The 24,694-nt window shown below is 33.1% G+C and overlaps 2 protein-coding genes across 2 annotated transcripts; one reads left to right on the top strand and one right to left on the bottom strand.

The window, feature by feature from the left end:
- Positions 1-7,499: 7,499 nt before the first annotated feature.
- LOC122581136 (glutathione reductase, chloroplastic) lies at positions 7,500-15,704 on the top strand. Its single transcript, XM_043753296.1, has 17 exons — positions 7,500-7,800; positions 7,933-8,076; positions 9,162-9,226; positions 9,430-9,499; positions 10,129-10,200; positions 10,318-10,521; positions 10,665-10,738; positions 10,823-10,906; positions 11,471-11,558; positions 11,648-11,729; positions 12,247-12,320; positions 13,288-13,395; positions 13,563-13,627; positions 13,743-13,856; positions 14,415-14,514; positions 15,101-15,154; positions 15,259-15,704. Exons 2-17 carry the CDS (start codon positions 7,939-7,941, stop codon positions 15,352-15,354), a joined length of 1,488 nt encoding a protein of 495 aa, XP_043609231.1. The 5' UTR covers positions 7,500-7,800; positions 7,933-7,938; the 3' UTR covers positions 15,355-15,704.
- A 1,413-nt stretch (positions 15,705-17,117) lies between these two features.
- On the bottom strand, positions 17,118-18,027 carry LOC122583495 (glycine-rich cell wall structural protein-like). Its single transcript, XM_043755892.1, has 2 exons — positions 17,556-18,027; positions 17,118-17,500 (listed from the first exon to the last, which is right to left on the bottom strand). Exons 1-2 carry the CDS (start codon positions 18,025-18,027, stop codon positions 17,118-17,120), a joined length of 855 nt encoding a protein of 284 aa, XP_043611827.1.
- Between the last annotated feature and the right edge of the window lie 6,667 nt (positions 18,028-24,694).

Below are 24,694 nucleotides of genomic sequence, written 5' to 3'. Positions count from 1 at the left end.
TCCATGTTCCGTCGAGTTATGTAAGCTCTAAAGTATTAAACGAACCTCCGATGCATCAAGTCTTGTCATGGGTGATACTTATAGGTATCTAGGCTTGAGTCATGACCATAAATAGTGGGTAATTGATAGCTCATTATGTCGTTTAATGATTATAGGTAGTCGGGAATACTTGCAAAGCTCGGTAACTTACGTTATCATTTATTGTGTGCTTCTACGAGGTAAGATACACTACTTTGACACGCTGAGGGTTCAACATAAACATAGTTTTCATATAATAACATCCCAAATGGTATCTTGTTTGCTTATGGGTATTCAGGATTATATGAGAGGTGATATGGGCTATGTAGATACATATAAAAGCCTGAAATGCTACCCCAATGATACGTATTGCTATGAGATGTTATGTATGCTTAATAGATGATATGATATGAAATGATGTACGATCTAAGATGATAAATGTTATGCAATGTTGTAATGATATACGATATGCAATGATATATGACGATGTACGTGATGTAACAATGTATGCGATGTGATGATATGAAATGAAATGCTATGAAATGAAATGCTATGAAATGTGATGTATGATGATGATATGTGAAATGTGCATGATTACATGGCTTGTTCATCTAGTTCACTAGACTTATTAAGTTGCCATGACACGTGCACGTTTAAGGGCCCAAGATGTATATGTGATGATTGTTTAGGTTGTGTAAACACCTAAACTATATGTGATGTGAAATCGAGCTCATAAATTTAACGTGAAAGTGTTAAGCTTAACCCGTACTTGCCCTAGCCCGGTTAAGTGCGTTGATGTGGTTGCTTGGGTGGCTCCTTGCAACATGGTACAACGTGAAGAGTAATACGGGAGGTCTTACCAGCCTCATTGTCATTGAACATATGGATTACTCCTGGATTGGCTTGTCATTCCTTAACGACATTGATGTACTACTGAATGGTGGTTCATCTAGTCGGGTGCGACTTATGTCACACTTAACGAGATGCATATGTTATATGAGATGCGTGACTTTTGTCACAATTATAAAGATGTTCAAATGTGATATGTGATGATGCAAAAGATGACTAGACACATTTAGGATGACCCATCCTAATATGAAAGATGTTGATGCTATAATATGTATGTGAGATGATATGTGTGCCTTAACGACTTAATATGACTTTTATATAATGTTTTAAATGGACAAACGTTTTATAAACCATGTGTTATCTTACTTAGCTAATTCGTTAGCTAACACTTGTTTCTTGAAATGTGTTGTGCCCTCAGGTCCAACATAGTGAGCAGGTAGATGTGAGAAGATGTGAGGCATGGGTAGATGATCTTGAAGCTGGCTGTAGTTTACCCATAGTGGCTGTTCGCATTAGATGTTCATTTATGTTTAGATATTTACGATTTATATTTACTATAGTGTCGGTTGTTTAATGTTGGGCAACCGATGGATTTCCATTTAGACTTGTTTTGACGATATGACTAGTAACACCATTTAATGAATAAACCAAACTGAATTTATTGGTTTGGACTTTTAAAGTTTCCTTCCGCTTTCTTTTGACGCCGTTAGGCGAAAGTTTTTGGAAATCCATGTTTTTAAATGACGGGTGTTACAGTTTCGTCGTGACTTTGAATGCTAGATCGACTTTTAAAAGTCAAAGAAAATCAAGTAAAGCATGCACCGAACTAGCAACTTTGTCTCACTTAAACTAACTACTACATCAACGGGTAATGACTCTACTTCTTAATACAACTGTTGAGCCTCAATCAACCCTTCACAATTAAATCCTTTAAATGGTATCAAATTATCTAAATTTATAACTACCAAAGGCAAATAAAGAACACAGTAATTTGAAGATGAGTTTCATGCAAAAGATCGGATTGTAACGAAACTTCACGAGTCTTGTCACGTGGCTAAAAGGAAAATCGATGAACTTGTAACACCTTTCAAAACGAAATACTAACGTGTGGCTTCTTCACAAACTGAGACCGAAGTTTACGAACAACTTGCGAACTAAACTTAATAAACGAGCTTCAAATAACAAACAAACTTTTAGAAACTTCAAAACTAGTAACCTTGAATAATTAAACAAGTACAAACTTAAATTTGAAACTTTATGATCGCGAACTTAGCAGACTAAGTTGTAACAAAAGATTTCTTAGACGACAATGGTGAACTAATGTGAATAGAGTTTCTATGAGCAATCAATAGTGGTGACTTAAAACTACTTTATTACAAACTAAGACTAAGGGGGCGTTTGGTTCATAAAATGTTTTTGAATAAATTAAAATTTATTGAAGGAATTGGAATTTGAAAGAATTGGAATTTGAAAGAATTGGAATTGGAAAGTTTTTGAAATATATAATGTGTTTGGTTGACAGAATTCAATAGAATGTTGTTAAATAATTATTGGACTTATGCTCACGCAATGTGGCGGCGGTGGGGATAATGATGGAGGAGGTGGTGGTGGGGACGGTAATGGGGGCGACAATAGTGGTGAATGTAAAAATAATTAATGTTAAATGTGGTATTGTAGTTATTTTAAGTGTTGGAAGATCTATACCGTAAATTATTTCATTAAGGGTATTATAGGTATATTAGATGGAAATATTTAAATTAGTTAATAAAGGAGAATGATATTTTTGGTTTTTCAAAGTAGAAAGTTTAAGAAAAAAAAAGGATGATTTGTTTTATTAGATAGTATAGATATAGAAAAAGTAAACTATATATAAATGACAAAATTACCCTTGACCATCATCTATTATATATTATAACTTTATAAGTACTCATTCCAATAAAGCATTTCATCGTCTGTGTCTTTTACTCTCTCACCCTTTTCTCTTCTTTCTCTACATCACACCCACCACACACATGAACAAAATAAAATCATTTTCCAATTAAGTTTCAAATCATCTTATGTGTTATGAAACAAATTGCATCTTTTCAATCAAGTTAAAAAGAGAAAGGAGAAAAATATAACAGAGAATAGTACTGGGTTAGGTGGTTGACGACGGTGGTTAGCGACGGCTATTGGTGGCGTAGTCTAACAATACGTATTTAGTCGATCGATAAACAGTGGGTCGATGATGTACTAGTCCAACAGAGATGATGGTCAAAGGCCGGTTTAAATCGGCGACGATGGTAGGTGGTGGTGGTTGGTGGTGTGATGGCAGTTGAAGCATCAGAAATTAATAGCTGAAGAAGATAAGAGTTGTATATTTTTTGGGGGTTTTTTTGTCAAATTGATTGAATTCCATTGGAATTAAAAACATTTAATGCGTTTAGTAAAGGAATTGTGGATTATTTGTTTTAAGGAATTTGAAGGAAAATTTTGAATTTCAATTCCATTATTTTTTCAACCAAACAAGCTTATGAAATGAATTCAACATTCCAATTCCAAAGAATTCCTTAGAATTCCATGAACCAAACAGCCTCTAAGTGTTTTGAGAACTGAATTGGTGCCAATGACTTTGGAGTAATCAGTAAGATGGTGACTCTCACTAGGAGGCACACCTTTGAACGTCCTTTTGCGAGTGTTTTTTATAGCCTAACTCTTCAACAATTTGCAATGAATTCTCGGACATTGAATTTAGGTCTACAGTAATGAGCAGAAGTGTACTATTCGAGCATGTGCGTTTCAAAATAGCTAATAGAGATATCTTACTATTCATTTCCTTCTTTTTTGCATTAATGAATTTATAGTACGAGTGGGGTGTGATGTGCAAAATCGAGCTTTAAATTTATAAAACTAGACTATCTAAAAACTCACTACTACGCACTCATGGGCAGTGGACCCGATCGTTTGTAATATAGTTAAGAGATAAGTCTGCGTTCGTTCTCAGGGATTGGAAATGACTAGTTGCTTTATGAAATGGTTTGGAAAACGGGTGTTGCTTTGAAAATCCTCTTTGACAATTAAAGTAAAATTGATTTGCAAACTAATTGCATAAATTTGAAAAGAACTTCAAACAATATAATTAAAAGTCATCCACCTTGACTTCACTCGACTTCAAATATGATTGCATTTGATTAAGACCAAATTCTTTAGAATTTAAAGATAATCATGACAAGATTAAGATGCTCACGTGGTACCACCAACCGTGAACAAATTACCGAATCACCTAATTGCCAGTTGAATTACCCAAGCCGGTACCACCAAAGCAAAGACAACTTTTTCTAACAATTAGTTTATTTGACTATCGAATTATCAATTGAACCTATGTGACAACAACGTGGTACCACCAACCGCTATGAGTCACGTTGACAAAATTAATCTTTTCTTAAAATGACATTCATTATCATACTATGAACTAGTGATAATTACTCATAGACAAGTAACCGTTTTAAAATCACATATTCATTCAATTGGTACCACCAACGAAGAAATATATGCAACCAATATCATATTTAATTAATAAAAAGAACTAAAATCATCAAGATCACAGAACAACGATAATAGAATAAACCCTTTTGAATTAAAAATATTGCAATCACATCATTCGTCTCATTACATCAAGGTGGATGATTAAACGTTTAGCCACTCATGATCAATCCACAATAATAATTAAAATAGAAGAGAAACATGATGTACCAATCGTTTGAGAAATTGAAATTGCAAGATAGTAAAAGTAGATACGATCTAGATGGGTGCTCGTGAATCTTCAACGAATCCGCCTAAGAAAAACTTTCTTGGAGATTGAAGAACCCTTGTAGAACAGCTCCTAGAAAGATTTTTGATACCCATGGGAATTAGGGTTTTAATTTGTATTTATACTCTCCCAAAATTCTGATGCAGAAACGATCCAATCCTTCAGCCCCCGTGCACCCACTGCGGCGCAGTGAGATGTGCATCCCCTTATTGCGGCGCAGTGAGGTAGGTTTGACTTTGACTTCTAGTTGACTGCGGCGCAGCTTGTTTCCACGTCTTGAGTTCTTGCTTCCTTGATTGCGGCGCAGTCTACCTAGTGCAACCCCCACTGCAGCGCAGTGGGGCGTGTTCCAAACTTTTCCGTGGATATGGATTGCGGCGCAGTGGGCATAACACCCTCCACTACGGCGCAGTCACACAATTCTTCCTTTACGATCTTGAACTCGCCGTTTCTTCCACTTAAAACAACTCTCGATTATGATTAATCACTTCTTTACCAAATATCTTCCGGAAATGCACCAAATGCACGCGTAACCTGTTTAGAGCCTGTAAACACTAACAAACACCATAAACTCGCCAAATGCACATAAAATAGACTTAAAACACATAAATAAATGGCCAATAATGATGTAGGTAATTGGTATAAATTAGTCACATCAGGGTGCAAGAAATCTTGTCCATAGCTTATAAATCATGAGCAGTTTCTAATGTTACTATGAAACATATGTGTTGGAGAGATTTATAATTGAATGAGGTTTAGTAATAACGTCGCTTTTATGAATTATCTTTATGCTTCAATCTTCTAAAACGTAATCATGGTGGCTAATTCTCGAAAGTGATCAACATGAAACTTGCATATCTTAATTTTCTAAATTGTATCGATCGGAGTCTGAATGAATAAATTATGATCAAACAGTGCAGGAACATTTTATTGTTTTGTTTTAGTGCATTCCTCATCAATTTCTAACGCAGCCTACCAAAAATACTTATGCAAATAATAAGTAGCTAAAATATACTAATTTATATTAAAATGGGTCATATTTGTATGTTAAGTGACACATAAAGGCTCAATTAAATATGTATAATTTGAGCGTTATCAGTTCATCAATTGCAAGGAATTATAATGGTGTTTTTTCGCTTAAAGTTATGAAATTGGTTTGTGATTACTTTTGAGTTAAATCGATGTTTCAATTAATTTAAACAACATGTTATTTGAATGTTTAAATATGTTTGATTCATCCAAATAGAGCATTCAAATCACATTATCCAAACAAGTTGTTTAAAATCACTTTTTTACATGATTTTTTATTCATACAGATAGATATAGAATTCATTTGACAATTACAAGTATATCATGTGTTATGGCTCTTCCTATCCAATAGAAAAAGATCATTTGATCTTGTACTGATATCACCTGGGATCGCAAATTCCAAATTTGTTTATGAAGAACAAATCTAATTGTAGGTTTTTTCAATCCAAGTTGTTTCAAGGTATTTCAATCCAGTTTATGTCCCAAGTTAATTTGTTATAAGATAGTGTTCCATTGTAGTAAAGTTTAAAGCATGAAATATATTGAAATTATATTACATCCATAAGCTTCAACATATTTCATGCTTTAAACTTCATCATAAAATACATCTTTAACATGTTTTAAATTGATGTTAATTTTTTTATATTAAATATACCAATTTTTTAAAATAGTTTTCTTTTTGTGAATTATTAAACTTTTGTCGTATCTCGAACTTTGATTTGTAAATTGAAGACAAATCAAAATTACATTCTAACATGTTTAGGTTTTTGAAAATTAAATACAAGTGGTTATTTTGGTTACAATTTTTTAGATCATATCTTTAGTCACAACTAAGAAATCAGTGTACACATATTTTATTTTTGAAAAATAAAAACACGACCTAAATAAAAAAAACATGTGTCATTAATAAAAAAGAAGTTAATTTATTTATCTAAATAATGACCAAGATAGCCTATGGCCACAATTATCATTTCTTAATACTTTTCCTCAATTATTAACAAAGCCACGTACACAATTTTATAAATTCATGCCATAAAAGTATAAAAAAATACTCTATATCTATACAACTAAGACAATTGAATCAAAAAATTAAGACAAAACAGGTTCTGCGTACCCAAAGTGAAAGAGATGAATGACCCGACCAAATAATTTTTGAGAAGTGATCAAAGACAAACCAGAATAAACATATTAAGTTTTTGATGGTTTCATGGTCATATAGAAGAAACTGATTTACGTTGGAGGTTATCAAAAATATTGGAAGACTATTTAAGTAATTCTAAAGACCAATAGCTTACAACATTTCTCTAACGCTTGTTTTAGTAGCGTTATAAAAATGAGTTTTTTCACTTAACCCAAAAGCTTCTAGCTCCTCCAACCAAACAAAATTATTTATTAGGTAGGAGTTTTTTCATAAAAGCTTGAAAATTAAAGTTTCTAAAAGCTAATTGCCAAACGTAGTATTTTACATAAAATTGATTTCAAAGAAATTGTTTTAACTCGTTAGGATTTGAGACATTTTTGAAAAAAATCATACTACTCACAAGTCACATTATGTGATTTATGTCACATATAATTTATTTTGTTAAATACAAAATCATGAAATTTTTTTAAAATATAAAACTTTAAAAATCATTTTCGTTTTTTTATTCATTAAAAGAATCAATAAAAATTATATTTTTGACTTTTTTTTCCCCCTCCTGCCTGTTTTTTCAACACAAATAATTGAATTGTATTGAATCACCATAAAATTGCACAACGTGCAACCACAAAGACAAACACAAAACAACCTTCTCATATCCTCTAACTTTCCAAAAAAGGTTATACACAAAAAATATATATGCGTGACACTTGTACTGTACAACTGGTCGAAGCATACAAAAACAAACATACAGAAATTCCAATACAAAATCAAGTCGATCAATCATATATCACAATCTGAAATTCCCCTTTCCAGTAAATCAATATCGTGGCTACTTGCCATTCAAGCCCTTCAATTTCATGCAAAATAATAAGTTATTATAAATATAAATAAAACCCCTCAATAATTAAAGATCATCAACTTCACTACTACTACTACTCCTCCCTTTCTTGATCAGTAAATAATTAAAAAAAAGGTTCGATCTTTAACAACAATATTTCATTTTTATTGGATATTTTGGATCTGATTTTGTTTATCTTTATTGGGTTTTCTTGAAATTAATTGATGTGCTGTGTTTTAATAATTTTTTTTTGATGTGGGTATATAGGTGAAAATGTCAAGAAAGATGCTGATAGATGGAGATGTGGGAAATTCTGGTGAAGAAAATCAGTATGATTTTGATTTGTTTGTGATTGGTGCTGGCAGTGGTGGTGTTAGGGCTTCAAGATTTTCAGCTCAGTATGGTGCTAAGGTACTATTTTTTTATAATTTATTATTTCTTGAATTTTGTATATACATATATATATATATATATATATATGTATATATATATAATATTGTGCCTATGTTTATATTAGTATGTTAGTGTGATAAGCTTTTGGCATTTGGGGTATCTGTGTGAAATTTTTAAACTTGTGTGGTTACTTTAGCTATTTTGAATTTTGATTTAGGTTAAGTGTTAGAAAATGTGTAGCCCGAAATTTATAGTATGTGTTGAACTTTATAAGTTTATATTGTATCTGGTGGAATTTGTGCTGCCATGGCGATTTGTGTGAATATCACGTCAGCAAAGTTACCAACAGATAAAAACAATAGCAATATTTGAAAGGTGTATGTACACTATATAAGCTTTTTAAGCTGGATACATCTGATAGATTTTTGAGTGAAGTTGAATATATTATCAATCACTTGTTTTTTGAAATTTTCTTGGTTATATTTGTAGCTTTTTTTAAGAGTAGAATCATATTAAATTGTATGCAACACTTCTTAATAGACCCTCACACACTCACAAAAGCTGGTGTTTGCAGTAATATGTGATTTTACAACAGAGGATGACCTATAATTGGATGTCTGGTTCACCTTCAAAGAGTTTCCAGAATTATTAAGCGTTCCACTTGCCATATCATGTTGAACCCACCAGTCAATTATCGTCATACAGGAAAACTCTATTCAATTTACATCCATGAAAATACAAAAATTGCTGTTACAAGTACTTTGAGTACCAGGCTATTAAACATTCTTCAATATTGATGAAACAGGATCAATAGCAACAAAAAGTTGCAATGATTATAATAGGGCAAATAGGCCATGCTAGTTTTAAGTTTTTGAAAGAAGTTTATATTGTCTAGTCTTTAAGGGTACATTAGCATTGACTAGTAGTCAAACAATTTCATAACATGTTGTTAATGAGATGGAGGGAGTAACAAGCATTTGGTATCCATGATGGAAATTGTTTTTGTATATAAGACTTGTGTTAAAGAAATTTACTTATGGTACTAGTTTCAACAACACTGCAAGTTATATTATTAATTTCTCTTCCACAATTTTTGTTTCAAGGTTGGGATATGCGAGCTACCATTTCATCCAATTAGCTCAGAAGTAGTAGGAGGTGTTGGAGGAACGTAAGTTCTCAAATCTTTGTTTCAAGTTATACCTACCGTGATGTATTTATTATCTACATCTACTTCATAATATTTGTATATCCTTTTGGGGCGATGCATGAAGCAGGTGTTTGGTACTTAATTGAACTTTTCATGCTTATATGGATGAGAATCACATTGATTGATTTATTTTATAAAAGTATATCGTTTTATGTGCGTTGCAGGTGTGTGATTCGTGGCTGTGTTCCTAAAAAGATTCTCGTCTATGGGGCAACATTTGGGCCTGAAATTCAGGTAATTTTAGGCTTTTACTACAAATCTGCTGATATGGATAACTTCCTGTTGGTTTTATTGAATCTGGTATTAGCTCAGTAAAATTAGTTTACACAGAGAAGTTGAGACCAAATTTATGGATGAATGGGAATACAGTTCTTTTTTGTGTGTATTGTAGACCATTTTGCCCCAATTACTATGTCCAATATATATTTATATTTTCTCTAAATAAAACTATGTTCATCATAGTTTACATATATATTAAAATTTATTTGTTGGGCCCTCTTCACATGTGTTTTAGACACATATAACTGTGAACTTTAATGCTACGTGGAATATATATATTAAAATTTTAATCTATATGTAAACTATGTACATCATAGTTTACATATATATTAAAATTTAATTTTTGGGCCCTCTTCACATGTATTTTAGACACATATAACTGTGAAGTTTAATTCTATGTGGATTATATTTTTTCTTCGTTGATATTCATATTTACATCTAGGCAAATAATGTAACACTATTTTGGATAAATCTGTATCTAAATGGTATTTTCGCTGAGAGTTAGTTAAATGTTGGCTTCTACCACTTTTTTTGAAAGATGTTTTTGAAGATTTCTTTGCTCATCCCTGTTTTGACTCTTAAAGGACTCAAGGGAGTATGGATGGCAAGTGAGTGAGAAGATTGATTTTGATTGGAAGAAGCTTCTGCAAAAGAAGGTATGTTCTAAACTTATTGGTAGTTAGGGGTATACCATATCCGAACCAAACCTTTTGTAGGTGTAAGGGTCGAAGTTACAACCTCTTGATATCGTCATCATATCATTGTTATTACAGACTGAGGAAATAGTGAGGCTAAATGGGATATACAAGCGCTTGCTATCGAATGCAGGAGTTAAATTGTTTGAAGGGGAGGGAAGAATTGTGGGCCCCAATGAAGTGGAGGTGATACAATTGGATGGAACTAAACTATCCTATTCGGCAAAACAGATATTGATAGCGACTGGTAGCAGGGCACAACGTCCAGATATACCTGGACAGGTACAAAATTTGAATTATTTTTAGTTAATAATTGGTTATTTAATGACTTAATTTCCATGAAATAATGTATCCTTAAACCAATCACTGATTTCCATGCACAGTGTTAGATCTGACTTCTTTTTTATTTGTGTGGGTTATATTAGGAGTTAGCTATAACCTCGGATGAGGCTTTGAGCTTGGATGAGCTACCAAAGCGTGTAGTTGTACTTGGAGGAGGGTGCGTTGACTTCCACATTCTATAATACCTGTATCTTGTTACTCTAACAGGTTGATAATATGACTAACTTTTATCTCCGATCAGGTATATTGCTGTTGAGTTTGCTTCAATTTGGCGTGGAATGGGCTCCACTGTGAATCTATGTTTCAGAAGGGAACTTCCATTGAGGTTATAAAAGTTATTTATCACAGGATTATTAACTCCGATATGAAGTATTTGACTTAACCTTTGCTATGAGTAGGGTGTTCATTGGCCCAAATTCAGACTAGACTGGACCAAACGAAACGAAAAATACTAAATAACAGAATCGAAAAGAACCTATCTAAACCGATTCCAAACTGATTTAAAGTCACTCTAGCACAGGTTTAGGGGTTAGCTAATTCCAAGGCGTACAAGTATATAACCATATATAAGTTAGGGGCTGGTTAATCTCCAGGCCTACAAATATAGAACATCATATTAATTTTTAATAGATAAAAAGAATCGGAACATACTGTTACTATTTTAGCTGGTTTCGAGAATCTTTAGACCTGAGAGTTGGGGTTTCTAACATTAGGACATACAACTGAACCAAATGTAGCCAGTTCTTGTTCCCAGTTTGGTTTTCCGGTCTCGACCTATTTTGGTTACGCCTACATGAGCTCCACTTCATCTCGTTTTTGGCAAATTGGAATTGGCATATTCCAGTGAAGTTTTCAAAGACTGCCTTTTTGAAGTAGTAATCATTTTCAGGGGTTTTGATGATGAGATGAGAGCTCTGGTTGCAAGAAATCTTGAAGGAAGGGGCATTATTTTGCACCCACAGACAAACTTAACACAGGTTCTTTTTTTCAAGTTTATTATGGATTATACTACTTTAGCTTTCTTGAATTTTTGAGCTTATACATACACTGTATGAACATGTTTCAGCTGGTCAAAACAGAAGATGGCATAAAAGTCACTACAGATCATGGCGAAGAATTAATGGCAGATGTTGTACTTTTTGCCACAGGTAATATCGTCGCTTTTGAAAGATGTATTATTGTAATTGAACTTTATATATGGATCCATTAATAATCTACATGATATGCTGTTGAGTTGTAGCCTTTATTTATTAACTGGAATGACTTTCACCCATCTGATAATTTATACATTTATACTTTTATGTTGTCTATTTTGATTGTGCTGCTTCCAAGCGTCCTCAAAAAATTTTAGTATCAGGGGTAGGAAAATACCGGCATCTTATATTTTTAGCTTTTACTTAACAACAAGATGTTATCCCAAATTAGAAAGCATAACTTGAGATATTCATGATGATGGTTAATAATCTCTATGCGTTTATGACACTATAGAGAATTTATCAGGCATCCCTATATACCTTTTGAACTTAACAAATCTTCTTCATTTTCACTAGAGTTTAAAACTTCGCAATGTAATTCTTCTTTTTTGTTTATATGCTAGGATAGATCTTCAAAGCACTAAATTAACGAATTAAGTGTCCCCTTACATTTTTTTTTTATTGGTGGCAGGCCGGATCCCTAATACAAAGAGATTAAATTTGGAAGCTGTAGGTATTGAAGTTGACAGGACAGGAGCAGTGAAGGTTTTTTTTAATGAACCCTTCTTCTCTATCTCCTTTTTGTTTTATTGGTGGTCGAAATGCCGATAAGATAACCATATTATTCTGATGATGTTCGATAACTTTCTCCCCGGCTCACCAAAAAAGAACTGCCACAGTTTTCTTGGTATTACATTAAAAGTTTTAAAATATCCCTCATTAATTACAATTTAAAGAGTTTCTTGAACCAACATTGATGCCAATTCCTTTTTATGAAGTTCTATATGATTTTACCAAAATGGGAATGTAGCGATTATGCTGGAAGACCTCATGATAATATTTAATGAAAATGTTTTAGAGTGAAGGGAAGTGCCAACTGCCAAGTTCTATCCATATGATAGGTTACGTAGTCAAGGACATAAATTTCAGTGTTTCGGTCACAGACTGGTATACGAAATATCGTTTTTTTCGGTGGTATTTTGGTAATTCTAACATTATATATATAATAAATAAGAGTAAAAGATGAAACCTGGAAGTGCTGAAACAGAATTCACCGAAATTTCGGTCAAATTTCGGTGGTATTTCGGTCAAATTTCGGCCAAAACCACCGAAAATTTCGGAAACGATATCTAAACTGAAATTCAATACCGAAATTATGTCCCACCACCGAAAACTGGTATACCACCGAAATTTCACCGAAATTGATAACATAGGATTTTACAATAGAAGTACAATGTCTCCTTAGTGAGTAGTACATAATCAGCATATGTTGATTAGGCTAAATGCTAATGAAATATGGCGTTTCCCCTAAAACTCCAGCTTTTGCTGTTTATTAATGTTACCTGGATCTTAAGTAAGAGCTCAAGAAATGTAAGTGTGTGTACTAGTTACTACTTAACTGATTGTCTATAAACGAAAATAATGTACTACAAGTCTCTTGGATTTATGTTTGTGTGTGTTTGGAGGGGGTGTGCGTAGAGAGAACTGAGACAAAGATAATTGTGCTATGCAGGTTGATGAGTATTCGCGCACCAATGTGCCTAGCGTTTGGGCTATAGGTGATGTCACAAACCGGATGAATCTTACTCCTGTCGCGTTGATGGAAGGAACTTTGTTTGCTGTAAGTGAATTCAGCCTTCTCTGAGTTTGCTCTTGAGTTTTCCTCTGATTTTATAAAGGAAATGTTGCATATATTCCAGGACATTCTAAAACTGAACTCTATAACAGAGTAACAGAAGGAGTGCTTTGATTTTTTTTCAACATATTCTGACTCTTTATTACATACAGAAAACCGCATTTGGTAATGAACCTAGCAAGCCTGACTACAGCAATATACCTTGTGCCGTTTTCTGGTAACATATCATTTTATTCTTGCCCTTCTTTATTTGTTGGGTCATTTGTACATATCTTCAGATACAACTGATTGTTTTTATGTGCGTATAACAAAACATATATTCTGCCATTCAGCATACCACCCCTCTCAGTTGTCGGACTAAGTGAAGAACAGGCCATTGAGCAGGCCAACGGAGACATTTTGGTTTTCACATCAACATTTAATCCTATGAAGAACTCCATCTCTGGGTATGTGACTCTGCGTAACTTTGATGCCATTCTCCATTAGGGTGGGTCTCATCTTTATTTCTGCAGGAATCAAGTGAATGGGGCCCACAAGATGAAATTTGGAGCATTGCCAGTTGTACTAGAAATGGCAAACTTGGATGGGTTGGGACTTGGGAGGGTTGGTCAAAATGGATTGGGTCAGAATTGGAAGTTTCTACTAGAGTACTACCTGTTAACCTTTTCACCTAAATGCTTTGTTTATACTTTTATCAACCTTTGTAAGTATATAATGACATCTCATTGCAAAAACTCTATCACAATTATAATCAGATAAATTTCTTTAAAATCATGTACGAGGTTTTATACATGAGACTTTCGACCTGTTTGGTCAGATTCCCCGTTTGGCCTGATTTTTAAAGTTTACCCATATATAGAGCGAAAATATAATTGAGTTTTTTACTTTTAATTGGGTCCGAACTGCCAACTTCGAGGGTATAGAGCTTTAAGTTTCATGCTTTCTAATGTATTTGATTATGAGGTGTTAATACTAACTCTGAACCTGTAACTCTATATCTATAGACGTCAAGAGAAGACACTTATGAAGCTTATTGTCAGTGCTGAGACGGATAAAGTCCTTGGTGCTTCGATGTGCGGGCCAGATGCTGCAGAAATTATGCAGGTACCCTTAATCACTCTTGATGCTTCTAATATAATGGCGAAATAATTATCTATTGTTTCTACTAGTTGCTTATTTGAGTCGATCTAGGTAAAGGGTTGGAATGATCAAGCGTGTTCATTGTAAACCGAGCTGACAAAACTGAGGCTTGGAACATCTCATGAAAAGCCAGGCCTTAGGGTTTAATTTGGCTTCTATCGGTCCTCCTAAAATAAACTACAGTTAAACCTCCTTACAACAATAAAAGTGGCTTGGAAAAATGTATAGTTGTATATTAAGAGGTTACTGGTGTATTCTTTACTTATGCTTGAATCAGTTAGGCCTTTCCAGTATAAGGCTATGAGGCCGGAGCTCCTCTTAGATTGTCAAATACAGGTATAGAAATTTCAACCCATAGACTTTTGAAAGGGTATTCCCATTTGGTATAAAATGTAGCTATACAGTGAATGGGTTGGATGGGTTCAACCTTAAAAGTTACCTAATGTGTATTTTGTATGCATAGTACCTCCTAATTCAATTTTATTCAAATAACTCGATTAATTTTCATTTTATTCAGTACTACCAATTCTGATATGTTCATATTTCTTAGGGCATTGCTATTGCTCTCAAGTGTGGAGCTACCAAGGCACAATTCGATAGCACGGTGAGTTTAGATGGCTTCTTAATTTTTATATATATAACATAATATGCATATTACTTGTGTTCATAGATTTCTCGTTTTAATTAAAATGTCGATATCTCTTCTAGGTGGGAATACACCCATCATCTGCAGAGGAGTTTGTCACTATGCGGTCAGTCACAAGACGTATTGCTGCTGCCGGTAAACCAAAGACCAACCTCTAAACATGTCAATTCAGTTGGTTAGTTGTTCCTCACAATAGAAAAATGGGTATACATTATTTTGGTTAAAAGATCATGTCACCCATCAGTTGTTAGCATTGAATAACGTGGATCTATTTTGTTACCTTGGATGTGATTTTTTCGGGGTCTTCTAGTAAATGTTAATAGGGAAAGGATTGGTATAGGAAAGTAATGGAACTAGTAATGGAATGGAGTTCTCCATTACCATTCCATTTTCATGTTAGTTTTGGTCCTCAGAATGGATTCAATTGTTCTCGAGTATGTTGTTTGGCATGTCGCAACAGAATTTTGAATTGATAGAAATAAATGGAACTTATTAAAATTGCAACGAATAGGGATCTCCTTTTTAAAATGTTGTTGGATGGATAGAATTTATATAATATTTTATTCATCGAGATATTGATGAGGGCCATGGACATGGCTGATTAAAAGTGAGGCATATAAAGGATGTAAAAAGATTAGGTTTCGTGGCAGGAAAAGAGGATGGTTTTGCTTGTGCATGCACTTGGAAATGGTTACAAATCAACATTATTCTTTGACTTATGAAGTGTATCTACTTGTTATATTCTACTTGTGTAGATGCAAATTGATTAGTTTTTTTTTTATCCTATTTTAGCTGAGTAAATAATACATGAATTAAACAACAAAAGTATTGATTGAACATATAGTTGAAAGTAGAGCTTGACTCTTGAGTACAGTAACGTATCTGTTGTAAATATCATCTTTCGCCAAAAAGTAATTCCGGAGAAAATACATAGATATAATGCCAATGGGGTATTTGTTTTGTTTAGTTGGTTTGGACCGGTACTTTAAGCTTTTGATATATCTGAGATCAAGTTACATTGTACGCATTGACTTGTAATGTTACGTGGTGGTCATTTCACGGATGCCACATGGTGGACATTACTGATATTATGTTGGTGTTGCCTTGTTTTAAGGACGAAGACAGGTTTACATACTAATTTTTCTTTACTGAAGTTGTAAAGAAAAAAAGGTAGTTTAGCAAGTGACTAAACCCTCTCCAGTGTATATAGCTCTACCGCTCCCTTGTCTTATCATCACTAGTCCTACACTCCTACAGTCCTACGTCCTATGCTGCTATGCATGCCCACATTTGTGCCCTGAAAACTGGAGATGCCAACGTAATTACTCGCTTAGTGACATCACAATCACCCCCATGATGTCATCATCCTTCAACACCCAAAGTTTGTTTTCTTTCATTTCCATTCGAATGTTTATACTCCCGTATATAAGCTAGTGATTTGCTGATATTATTATCTTTGACTGATATGGTGTAAATGATACTAGCCGAAAATTTCTTTTGAATTACTGACTCTTATTTTAATTCAGCAGTTTATTTCAACTTTTCTTAAGTTTAGTGGCAACATAGAATCTTATAAAAGATCTATAAATATAACACATTTATGGGTGGATTTTGTCCTCTATCTGGACAATGAGCATTAAAATTTATAGCTTCATGTTATGATTTTGACTTATGTGTGCCGATCATTTTGGATAACAATGACAATGATGCATTACTGACAAAAATTAACATGTGCTTGAAAGCTTTATTACAAAATAAAACACAAGCTTCAATAGCACTTAAAACAATAGAGTACAATTTTTAGGTAGTAAAAAATGAAACATAACATTTGTTACGGTAATAGTTTGCCTTGATGAAATGACACAATGTAGGTTTCTAGTTACCACTTCCTCCAAAATTGACTCCGCCTTCACAGTTACATTTACCTCCAAAACCCCCCACCGCCGCCACCACCACCACCACCACCACCTCCTCCTCCTCCGCCTCCAAGGCCACCACCACTTCCAAAGCCTCCACCTGCTCCAAAACCTCCACCGGTGCCGCTGCCACCTCCAAGACCGCCGCCTCCACCACCACCAAGGCCCCCACCACTACCTATACCACCACCTGAACCACCCCCAAAACCACTGTCACCACCCAAACCTCCTCCACCGCCTCCTCCTAGACCTCCGCCACCAAGTCCACCACCACTTCCAAAACCACCACCTGCCCCTCCACCAAGTCCACCGCCTCCCCCAAGCCCTCCCCCTCCTCCAGCTCCGCCACCAAGTCCTCCTCCTCCAACTCCTCCACCAAGTCCTCCTCCTCCCCACTCCACCTCCAATGCCGCCTCCTAGACCTTTATGGTGACCTAGCCCACCTCCTCCTAGACCTTTACGGTGACCTAGACCACCGCCAATTCCGCCTCCAACGCCACCTCCTAGACCTTTATGGTGACCTAGACCCCCACCAATTCCGCCTCCAAAACCACCCCCTAAACCTTTATGGTGACCTAGCCCGCCACCACCACCAATTCCTTTATCAATACCACCTTTTAACCCTCCATGGTGGCGAAGCCCACCACCACCTATTCCACCACCTCCACCAAAACCACCTCCACCACCGATGCCACCTCCAATACCACCTCCTAGACCCCCACCACCACCTTTTCCATAATGCTTAAACCCCTTCTTATATATCCCATGACCCAACCCTCCCCCAAATCCAAGTTTAGGCTTTCCAAGTAAATTCTTTTCATCCTTCTCCCCCTTAACTCCATCACCCAAAATCACACCACTCTTACTGATAATAGAAAGTAAAACCACAACCAACACAAGGGAACCTTTTACCATACTTCCACCAATCAACTCTAATACCAACTCAATCAAGTCTCACAAAAAATAAACAAGAAGTTATGAACCATGCATGCAAATAACAAACATATATATACACACAAGAAAAAGATCAAGACCACTTTATTTTGGTTGAAGTATTTTACCAAAGCACATGGTGGGTCAAAAACAAAGCCCACAACTGTCCTCTATAATCAATGCTGCCTTATCAATGACAACCCAAAATTAAACAACATAAATTTTAGCCAACTACCCTCATTTCTTTTACAACCAGCAAGAACACAAAATTAACATCACTGGATACATTATTTTGTATCTATATATGGCACAACTAAACTTTAGTAATTGTGTAGCTAGGGTTGTTGCACTTCTGTTTTTAATTCTAAAACATGAACATTTCTTCAACCACAAAAATAGGTTCAAAAAGCTAGCTAGGGGATTTGGTTTCCATAAATAAAAACAGAGGAATTGAACTAACTGTTAGTTGGGTTTCTTTTTTCTTCTTTTGCATTAATTTTGGAGCATATCAACAATCTCTTTACAGCAAATAATTATGCAAACTTTAATTGATGGTTATTTCTTAAAGAACATGAATGTGTCACAAGAATAATTAATAATGGTCAGGAGCTAGCTAGCTAGCATTATGTAAATGGCTGTTCTAAATACTTAGTTTCTATTTAGTTAGTTAGGATATCTTGTTCTATATATATTTATCAAGTTGAAATCAAGTAACAAAATAACATAACATTTATGCAATGGTGCATATGAAATAACAATTGGCCGGCTATTCTATCAGTTGTAAGTTTTAACGAAATCAATAGCATTGGCAGACTTTTTAACGTCTTTGAAGATCATTTATAACTGTCAACTGATAATTCGTCAACTAAGAATTCCCCAAGAGTACGTTGATGACCACCAACGATATAACCTAACTAATCGTTAAAATGATGCGTTTGCGCACAGGGGCGGCCAACTATATAAGTAACTATAAGGCCTCCAAGTTTATACATTTGAGTTAGCTTTTATGGGCTTTCAAATAAAATAGAACAACCCCTCAAATATAAATCTGGTTATTCGAAAAAGGTTAAAAAGTTAAAACAGTTTTTAAACATACAAAAAGTTTTAAAACTTTTTTTAACTCTGCCAGTTATAAGCTTTTTAGTTTATTTTGTCGGTCTTAAGCCCGGATAAATTAAAGAGGAGGGTTTTAATTATAGACTTTAAGTACCCCCAAACAAATTCCAGTTTTTAGGCACCATAAACCTTGAGCTGACACTACTTGTGCGACACTATAGCTGATTTGGAACGAGGGGACTACTTTTGGATTGCATATTCATTTGTGCGACACTATAACAATCATGATATTGAAAACCATAGAAACTAACTATTCGGCAATGCAGATGTAGTGCAAGCCCATAGTTGATCCCTCTGCAGGATTAACACAAATTTGAATCGAGGACTTTTAGATCAAAGACGACATCATGTTTATAGACTTATAGTGATATTATGTTATAATAATGTTGAGTTTTTTTATTTGAAATCTTTTTACTGTTATGTTGACTTTTGAATTTAAATTTTTTTGGTTAATTTACTTGCATTTTGTTTTGACTTTTGAGTGATTGATATTGCATTAAAATTTTATAAGTTTATCAAACACTGTATTTAAAAGTTTAAATTATAAGAAACTAGCTATTATTACGGATATATTATGCACCATTTCATTTCCATTACAAAACTAGCGATTTCATCACTTTATAAAACATGAATTGATGTTAACTTTTTATACAAACAGATCAAAAAAACCGACAAGCGGTCGCCCACAAGTTCAAGTTCTGTTAGAAAACTGGTGAAACCCTTGCGTTGCACCGGTATATACTATTTTCTAACATAATTTATCGTAAATGACATGCAATAAACATAATGTTATAACGAAAGTGAATATATAATTATTATAATAATTAGATGATCTTTATATATGTAAACATCTAATAAATAAATTGTAAAATCTACACTTGAAGTCAATAAGATTACACTTGATATTGTCGTCCTAAGCCTCCCAAAAGAACATGGTTTTAGAACTCAATAAAAACACTCTTAATCAATGCTAACAATGTGAAACAACCCCATTAAAAAAAATATTTAAGAGGACATCCTCATATGTTTGATTTAAATCTGGTTAGAGACTCATAAAATGTGTACTTACATTCAACTTAGTATTTAGTAGATGTAAGTATTATATACGTAAGTGGGAAGCAATGGTATTTGGCAAACCCATTAACCGAGTCGGCGGGTAGTAACACCACCGCCCGTGTTACGCTGAAGGAGAGAAGATGTGGATTTTGGCTAATTTTACCAAAGAGACAGGGGATGGAATAAGGGTTGTCGGAGCCACTATTGACTAAAAACATGAGTGTTCTTTCTTCTTTTCTTTTTTTCCATTTTTAATATGTATGGCATTGGATGTTATATATACTATTTTTTTAATATTTTGAAGTAATCACAAAATGCTTTTCTGTTATATTAATATTTTTAGAATTTAAATATATTTATTTGAAATACTTATAATATCTACTTGAAATATTTATACGGGTGTCTCTATCTTTTCTTCTTTTAAAAGAAGTTTTTTTCTAATTGTTTACATTCTAGTCCCTATGATTTGATAATATACAAATTTTGAAACTATATTTTTTATTTATATTAAATACATTTCAGTCGCCTCTGTATTTTTATTTTATTTTATTGTTGATTGTATTTATATTTATTTAGATGTTTTAATTTATATAGTTTTTGATTTTATGTATTAAAAATAAATGGCATTAAAATATGATGTGGAAATAGTGTTTATAAGTTTGGTGAAGTTCGGTGAAAGTGATGTCAATATTTTGGTGGAGTTTGTTAAAGTTTGAGAAAAAATGAAGTGGAGAATTTTTATTGGAGAGTGATAAGTGAAAAATTGATAAAATTTTGGTTATGGAACGACCACAACCTCCCCCTTATAGATTTGATTTAATTAATCTAGCTATATAGGACGTTTATTATATAACTTGAAAATTTTTTTTAAGTATGACCCATGCATTCCATGAACTAATAAAATTTATAATTATTGACTAATTAATCATCAATAAATAAATAAAAAACTGACACATTTACTATTGTGTATACTAAAAAATATCATTAAATGAAGTATAAAAAATTATAAATTAAATAAAAATACATATAGTTATAAAAAAAAAGGATTTAATTCACATGATACAATACAAAAATTGTTGATAATAACTTAAAATCTTGAATTATAAAGCCTTACGTATCAATATACTTCAAAATACCAAAAAAACTTTAAAATTGCTTTCACGGTTGCTCAAATATAGCAATAAGAAAATGTATGAGAAAAAACAACTTTATATGTTAGTTAAAAATGATGAGTTAAAAATGATGATCAACTTTTATAAAATTTTTTTTTTTTATAGGAGTGCTAATATACTATTTAAGACCCGACTGTTTAAAAGTCTTATAATAATGTACGCCAATATAAGTTATAATATGTACATATATGTTTAGGTGAGAATCGTTATAAAATTTGAAAGTAACACAAAAGTTTCAGACTTAATTACACATTTTAATATCTTAATTTGGAGCCAAAACATAAAGCTTGGAAAATATTATTGAAATGTAGATGGAAAATATTTATTAAAATGAAAAACCATTGGTAATATTGTGCGAAATTTATTACTAAAGATGCTAATATGTGAATATTGATAAAATGAAATATATTGTTGAATGTAGATGGTAAACAAAAAGGCTTGTAAAACATCAAAAATTGTCTTATATTAGCTAATCTCTATATATACCTTACATCGAGGATTAATTGTATCACCAATTGGTTGCCAAAAGACCCTATTACAACACATCATGAAGAGATATGACGTCAAATATTACCCACAAAACTCCATTTAATTGTGACTAAATAGCTAGTTTAAAACTTGATTTGGTCTAAGAACTTCTTAGGATTGAAATTTGCTATCAGCCAACATCTTTGTTCATTTTTTATGTATTAGATATAACACATAACTTGATTCATCAAATTTATAAGTAATTGGACTTAAATGATCCCTCGAATATATCCAAGCAAGGAGTCGGTAGATTCAATACCTTCCATGACCTACGGCAATTTGTGCCATGTTTCCATCAAATGTGACAGATGGTTTTGAATTACAACTTGTTAGATTTAGGCAAACCTATTTCCTCATATTTTGTATTTAAAAAAAGAAAAAGAAATCCGCATGTTCTAGTTATATCTCTACAAAATTTTTATCTTTGGATTCATAATTAAGTTGAATAATATATAAATGAAAAATAAATCTTGAGATGAAAGTGTTAAATTTCTATGAAAATTATAAATTGTACTACGAAGGAATCATGTATTGTGAATTATAAATAACCAAAAATTTTGGCTTGCATTAACTGATTACTTAAAACTCTCAAAAGTATTTGAATGAAAATAACATTAAAAAAATTTAAATTCCCATGTCTAACTATATTAATTATCAGATGAACAATTGCAAAATATATATTTTAAGACAATAATAGTATTTCTATTGTGACTTTCCAAATAATAAATAAAATTCCTTGTAGTTCAATTGGCAAAAGAGTTCACATATTAATATGTAGGTCATGGGTTCCATCCCTACCTCCAACATTTCTATAAAAAGTTTAATAAAGTATCATTGTAAATCTTGATTGCTTATGTGGACATTGGCTAAGCAAAGTAGACGTCCACGTGGATGTTGATGTGTCATTTGGATCATTCTGGTGATGCCACGTCAGAAAACGCTGACATGGCAGGCTCAGAGAATACCACGTGGACACTTTCTGATAACCTTTTTTATATATATTTTTTAATTATATAGATATATAGAGAAGTTTAATTTTGTTGGGGTTAAAACATTAGTGGGCTAAGCGACAACTTAAGGCCCTAATTTTCCATCTACATTTGGGCCTAATTAAAACTACATCTTTTACATATAACAGAAAACATACCAATTTTAAATCGTACTAAATCAGAAAATCAACAGTATGACTATGACCCAACAAGTTTATCTATGCAGTTTTTCGGAAGTGATATTTATACAACACACTTTAACCATCTACAATGATTTCTGCATAATACAGTTATACACTATGCAATAATTTTTGTACATTTATTGTAGATGGCTAAAACTAGTGAATATTACTCTTTTTTCTCTTTTACTTTTTCTCTGAGCTTATAACCAACAAAAATTATGATACCTGTCCACCAACAAGTTTATCTATTTGTCCTTTTTTTCTCCAATTACGATATTAATTTGTTTATTTATGAGTTAATGGACCCGAGTTTAACTTGAACATTTTAATTAAAATTTTTAAACTAAAATATATGTAAAAGAAAATGTATGTTTTGTTATCGATATATATTATAACTTGCTATCTTTATCTTTACTACAATTAAAAACAATACAATCTTGTTAAAAAGCTTTTTTTTTTAAAAAGAAAAGAGTTTGGAAACAACCAATTTTACCCTTAATGAAACTTCCTTCTTTATTACTTTTTAGAAATTACCTAATTGCCTTTAATAAAATAATTTTACACCCAAAACTTTTATCTTCTAAAATATCTACACTACCATATTTACCTTAATTACATATACATCAACCTACACCTTTCGATGCCAACATCACTATCATTCGGTGCCACCCTCAACGTCGTCGCATTGTGCGAGTACCATGTTAGTAGAGATAATGAATCGACTAAAACAATAAATTATATAAAAATAATAGGAAAATGATAATGACAACCCTTAATAACAACTTATTACATGCTCAAAAACTTATAAATTATGTATTAAAAATCATCCCAACATTTTCTAACATCAAGGTACAAATTTTAATACATTAAATTAAGAACCGATGGGTCCCTAAATGGAGAAGCTGCTATGCAATTGGTTATACTTACTAATACTATATAAAGATTATATCCCCATGTTAAAAAGTTAGAAAAAAGAGAAATGTGAAATGACCATCATACCCTTAATGAATCAATTTACACCATTATAATCTTATCTTAGACCGTGGTGAAATCCACCAGGGTTCGAATTTCAGTTTTTACATTTGTAGGAATGGATTATTGGGGGTTTTTCGAGAATCCTGGATTTCATCTCAAACATGCGTGAATCAACTTACACCATCATAATCTTATCTTAGACCATCGTGAAATCCATCAGGGTTCGAATTTCAGTTTTTACATTTGTAGGAATAAATTACTGGGGGGTTTTCGAGAATCCTAGATTTCCAGACATGCGTGGTTCGAGCTCCACACACTACTTAATTGAATGTTACTGTGGTGTCTTGTATGCTAATTACTAACTCAATGTTAAAAAAGAAACACCATCACTCGATACCACAATCACCACCAATAGTTAACGCCATTACAACCCGTCACCAACAAAAAAAAAAAATTACCGTCACATTAAATGGGTACCATGCTATATTACAAAAAGAACATGGATGTAGTGTAATAGTGTACTTTTGGGTGGTAGGGGAAGCAACAGCAAAAGGAACAGCAGCAAAAAGACAAACAAACAAACCCAGCTTTACCCAGAACGCTCTTTTCTCTTTCCTTCTATATTACTACT

This window comes from Erigeron canadensis, chromosome 9 (assembly GCF_010389155.1).
Source record: "Erigeron canadensis isolate Cc75 chromosome 9, C_canadensis_v1, whole genome shotgun sequence".
Lineage (NCBI taxonomy): Eukaryota > Viridiplantae > Streptophyta > Magnoliopsida > Asterales > Asteraceae > Erigeron > Erigeron canadensis.
The sequence above is the reverse complement of the archived record's forward strand: the minus strand, read 5'-3'. Positions and strand labels throughout refer to the sequence as shown.